Here is a 5,000-nt window from a genome sequence, read left to right on the forward strand (position 1 = left end):
AGATTTTTGAACAGAACAGCTCATCAGTGTCAGTTTAAGACTTTTATGATGAGACACAAATATCCAGTTTCTCAATAACGTGTTTTAATAAAAGACGGATTAAATTCAACATTTCAATAATAAACAAACGTCATTTTGACCTGATTCAAGTTCATGAGATGAAATAAAACGACACATTTCTGCACAGAACCTCCAACAACAAGGATTGTGTTCATTCCTGCAGCTTCTGCAGTGTGTGTGCGTGTGTGTGCGTGTGTGTGTGTGTGAGCGTGTGTGTGTGTGTGTGTCTGTCTGTGTGTGTGTGTGTGCGTGCGTGTGTGTGTGTGCAGCTAAAGGGCAGGCGCTCCGTCTGTCTGGAAACAGAAGCCAGCAGCGTCTCTTCTCTCCCGCTGTTGTTGTTGTTGTTGTTGTTGTTGTTTATGAGCTTGTTGTCGTCACTTTGTCTTTTTTGGACGCTGTTGTCGACAGCAGCGACTCATTTGACACCGACGTGTCCCAGGAGCCCCGGCTGTGCGGCTGCAGAGGACGCCCCTGCAGGTGGAGGACATTTAACCGCCTCTAAAGTCAGTGAACGCATTCATTCATGTTCACACTAAACACTAGTCTCTGACATGCTGGGGGCGTGTCCTCTGGAGCCGCTACAACGTTAGCTTCTTTAGCTGTGGTTCATTCACTATAGATCAGCTAACGTTAGCTTCTTTAGCTGTGGTTCCTTGACTCTAGATCAGCTAACGTTAGCTTCTTTAGCTGTGGTTCCTTGACTCTAGATCAGCTAATGTTAGCTTCTTTAGCTGTGGTTCCTTGACTCTAGATCAGCTAACGTTAGCTTCTTTAGCTGTGGTTCCTTGACTCTAGATCAGCTAACGTTAGCTTCTTTAGCTGTGGTTCCTTGACTCTAGATCAGCTAACGTTAGCTTCTTTAGCTGTGGTTCCTTGACTCTAGATCAGCTAACGTTAGCTTCTTTAGCTGTGGTTCCTTGACTCTAGATCAGCTAACGTTAGCTTCTTTAGCTGTGGTTCCTTGACTCTAGATCAGCTAACGTTAGCTCCTTTAGCTGTGGTTCCTTGACTCTAGCTGAGCTAACGTTAGCTTCTCTAGCTGCTTGATTCTGACTCGTTAAAGAGAATAATCAAACCGCAGCTGTTCTTTTAACCTCGTGTGTGTTTTAACCTCCAGCTTCACAAAAGGTTCTGCGTTGTCGTTGCTTTGTTTCGCCTCCGGAGGTGCGTTGCATTGTGGGAATGTCCTGGAGGAGTGTTTGACATCAGTGTATCATGAGAGTGTGTGTGTGTGTGTGTGTGTGTGTGTGATGTGATTGGCTGTGACACGCAGCTGTCGGCCAAAATAGCGAGCCAGCTGAGAGTGGAGTTAAAAAGGAAAGTGGTTTTATTTGGAGCTGGAGCTCAGGAGGTTTTGAACACACCAGGGTTCGTTCAGCCTCAGAGTTCAGGCACGTTCAAGCTCCTTTTACAAGCTTTTGTGGAGAAAATCATAGAAAAGGCAAAAAAAACAACTCCTCAGTGAGCGAATAAGACGGGTCAACTTCACTACTGAAGGGCTGAAAGAGAAAGGGGACCTCTCACTACAGACGCTGACATCACTCTCACCTGTTTCTATCATGGAGGAAGTGCCCAACAATCTCAGCACAACAAGAGCAAAGAGAGACAAACAAAAACTGACACTCCAGCACAGAAAGAAGCTCACAACAGAATCTGTCGGACAGAGATCTGACCCCCCCAGGGAAGGAGGTCTTAGCCAAGGGCCTGAACTCTGCCACGACACCAACAGAGGTCGAAGAGAGAGGTCCCCATAGATGAAGAAAAACAACCTCACTGGAACTGAGGCTGAACAGCTGAGGTTAAAGGTGTCAGCAGCGTGGTCCCAGGCTAAGGTCCCCGTCCAACCTCACCAGAGGAGAGAAAAGCAGTGACAGCATTGAGCAAAGACCACAGCATCACGATCCTTCCAGCAGACGAGGGGAGATGCACAGTTGGTCTCAACACAACTGATGACCAGGCAAAGATCTCTGCACTGGAGAAACACAACCAGAGCATAACACAGGGCCCGACACAGGAGAGCTCCCTCCTCAGGCCTGGACTCTGCTGCCCACTCACATCTCAAGGAGAAAGCCAGGATCAGGATCAGGCCTGGACTCTGCTGCCCACTCACACCTCAAGGAGAAAGCCAGGACCAGGACCAGGACCAGGCCTGGACTCTGCTGCCCACTCACATCTCAAGGAGAAAGCCAGGATCAGGCCTGGACTCTGCTGCCCACTCACATCTCAAGGAGAAAGCCAGGACCAGGACCAGGCCTGGACTCTGCTGCCCACTCACATCTCAAGGAGAAAGCCAGGACCAGGACCAGGCCTGGACTCTGCTGCCCACTCACATCTCAAGGAGAAAGCCCACTCCTTTGATGACAGCAACGTCCACATCCTGGACAGAAAAGTAGAGAAACCATGGCTTACCAGAGGAGGAGGTCTGAGACACCACTTATCTCCAGTTTACTGTGCTGCCCTTTCATCCCTTCATCCAACAATCCAACCTCAAAGAACAACTGTTCACAAACGTCCTCCTGTGACTCCAACCACTGTGGTTGACACTCAATACAGACCTAACCAAGTCCAGACCTACTTCCACCAACCACTGGACCAGGACCAGGACCAGGCTGGGACCAGGACCAGCACTAACAAAGTCCAGACCTACTTCCATCAACGACTGTTACTCTAAAAACGGAGCACAAAGGGTTCCAGTGACATCATCGGCCTTGTGAGAGGTTAAAGACCTGGATCTACACACCAGGTAGTTGGACCAGTCCCAGCCTGGTCCTGGTCATGGTCCTGGTCCTGGTCCTGGTCCTGGTCTTCCTGACAAAGAACCAAGTCCAGTTGCTTTGGACTAAAATGACTTGAAATTAAGAGATTCTTCTCCACGTGTTTAAACTTCAGCCTCCACTCACATTATTATTATTATTATTATAATTTATTATATTTATCGATCATAATAATAATAATAATGATGATGATGATGTTTGTCTTCTTTGATCATTTGTTGTTGTTGTTGTTGTTGTTTACAGTAAACAGGAGCTGTTGACCGTCTCCAATGTTCCTGTGGGAGACTGCCCCCCCTCTCCCCCCCGCACTGCACCCCCCACCATGAAGGTAACACACGCACACACACACACACACACACACAGACAGACACAGGGTTCGTACGGGGGCTCGTTTGACGGCTCACCAGGGTTCGTACGGGGGCTCTTATGACGGCTCACCAGGGTTCGTACGGGGGCTCGTATGGCGGCTCACCAGGGTTTCGTACGGGGGCTCGTATGGCGGCTCACCAGGGTTCGTACGGGGGCTCGAAGTCCTTGAAAATGCTTGAATTTTAATGTTGTGTTTGAAAGGTTTGAAAAGTGCTTGAATTTGACCTTTGAAAAGCTGCAGGAACCACGGAACTGGACCGTGACGGATGCTCCTGGTTTCCATTTCGGTGTTTGTCTGTTTGCACACGGCCCTGCAGCCTCACGCCCTTTTATGGGGACTGTCGGGGACATTTACTCGTGCTCGTTTGGATCATTTAGCACGAGCGTTCAGCTTACGGGGAGACAACATAGTGAATCTGACGCAGACGTGTTTAGAAACATGCTCGTGAGTCGTCTGAACAGATAAGAATCAGGAGTTCCTCCCGCGGACGTTTCTCCGCTCACATGTTTCCGTATTATCACAAACGCTCTGTTTTCTGTTTTTATGTTCAAATCAATCATTAACACGTTCTCTCTCCCTGTTCGTCTCCAGTCGGCTCATTTCTTTGACCTGATGGAAAAGATGGAGGTAAGAGCTGCACCTGGACACTCACCACACTCTCAATGTTAACGTGAACGCTCCCACCGGAGCACCGCCTGTGCATGACTCCGCCGCTGAAAGTAGTCCCGTTCTGAAGGTTTCTGAGGCTCTTGGGGAGACGTTGACTCTGTCTTTGTTCTTCCTGACGCTGCTGCAGCAGGTGCCGGAGGCCGCCGAGACCAAGACGCTCCCCCAGAGACAGAAGGCACGTCCGTGTGTCCGTGTGTCTGTGTGTCCGTGTGTCTGTGTCTGTGTGTCTGTGTGTCCGTCCCTCATGTCCATCCACTCCCTGTCTCCTTGCACAGTTTCCTTTGTTTGTTAATGTTCAAACAAGAAATAAAAACTGGGAGAATAGTTTAGTTTGGGAGCTGAGACATTTGAACTCTGCGCGGTGTTTCTGGCTCTACACCGCCGTCTTCTACCAGAGCACGCTCCCAGAAAACCTCCAAAGAAAGGCGCCCAGACCGGGACCGGGATCGAGAGCTGGTCCAGCTCAGACCCGTTACAGTGAAATTACAGTGTAAAATCCTCCTGCAGGGTCTTTTTCTGCACTTTAATCATCAGTAACCATGGAGACAGTTTTTATTAAGGTAGAAATCCAGAAGAGATGCTAACAGCTGGAGGTGGCTAACAGTGGTTAGCTCGGGGCAGCACGGTGAAGGCATTCAAAGGTCTTTTTTAACCACTAATGCTGCTGAAAATAACAGCAAACCTCTGCAGCAGCATGAGAAGAGTCCCTACACACACACACACACACACACACACACACACACATGAGAAGAGTCCCTACACACACACACACACACACACACACACACACACACACACACACACGAGTCCCTACACACACAACAAAGCGTCATCAGCGTAGTTAGTGAAGCCAGAGTTTATTAAAGAGTGTTTTAAAGACTTACCTACTGGCCCCTGCACCAGCTCCTCTCATAGTAAAGTCCATTACAGTGGAAGGAGCCCATTGCTGCTTTGGTGCGTGTGTGTGTGTGTGTGTGAGTGTATCTGTGTCTGTGTGTGTGTGTGTGTGTGTGTGTAATGCTGTGTTTCTCTCTCAGGACGACTACATCCCTTACCCGAGGATCGAGGAGGTGAGACTGAACTTTAACACTTCAGTGTTTCCTGTCGGAGGAGCGGTGACAGCAAAG

General features: G+C 49.0%; 2 protein-coding genes across 2 annotated transcripts in view; both read left to right on the forward strand.

The window, feature by feature from the left end:
- The window catches only part of alg8 (ALG8 alpha-1,3-glucosyltransferase), a 131,176-nt gene that overhangs the window by 65,752 nt on the left and 60,424 nt on the right, over positions 1-5,000 (forward strand). The gene's annotated exons all lie outside the window — the stretch shown is intronic.
- Positions 1-5,000, forward strand: part of LOC310957024 (rap1 GTPase-activating protein 2-like) — a 23,454-nt gene that overhangs the window by 8,333 nt on the left and 10,121 nt on the right. The window contains 4 exon segments of the mRNA XM_083927434.1: positions 3,078-3,162; positions 3,796-3,831; positions 4,001-4,048; positions 4,911-4,943. Coding sequence (XP_083783560.1) covers positions 3,078-3,162; positions 3,796-3,831; positions 4,001-4,048; positions 4,911-4,943 — 202 coding nt within the window.

The sequence above is a fragment of the Echiichthys vipera genome (genome assembly GCF_963691815.1).
Source record: "Echiichthys vipera genome assembly, chromosome: 14".
In the NCBI taxonomy this organism is placed as follows: domain Eukaryota; kingdom Metazoa; phylum Chordata; class Actinopteri; order Perciformes; family Trachinidae; genus Echiichthys; species Echiichthys vipera.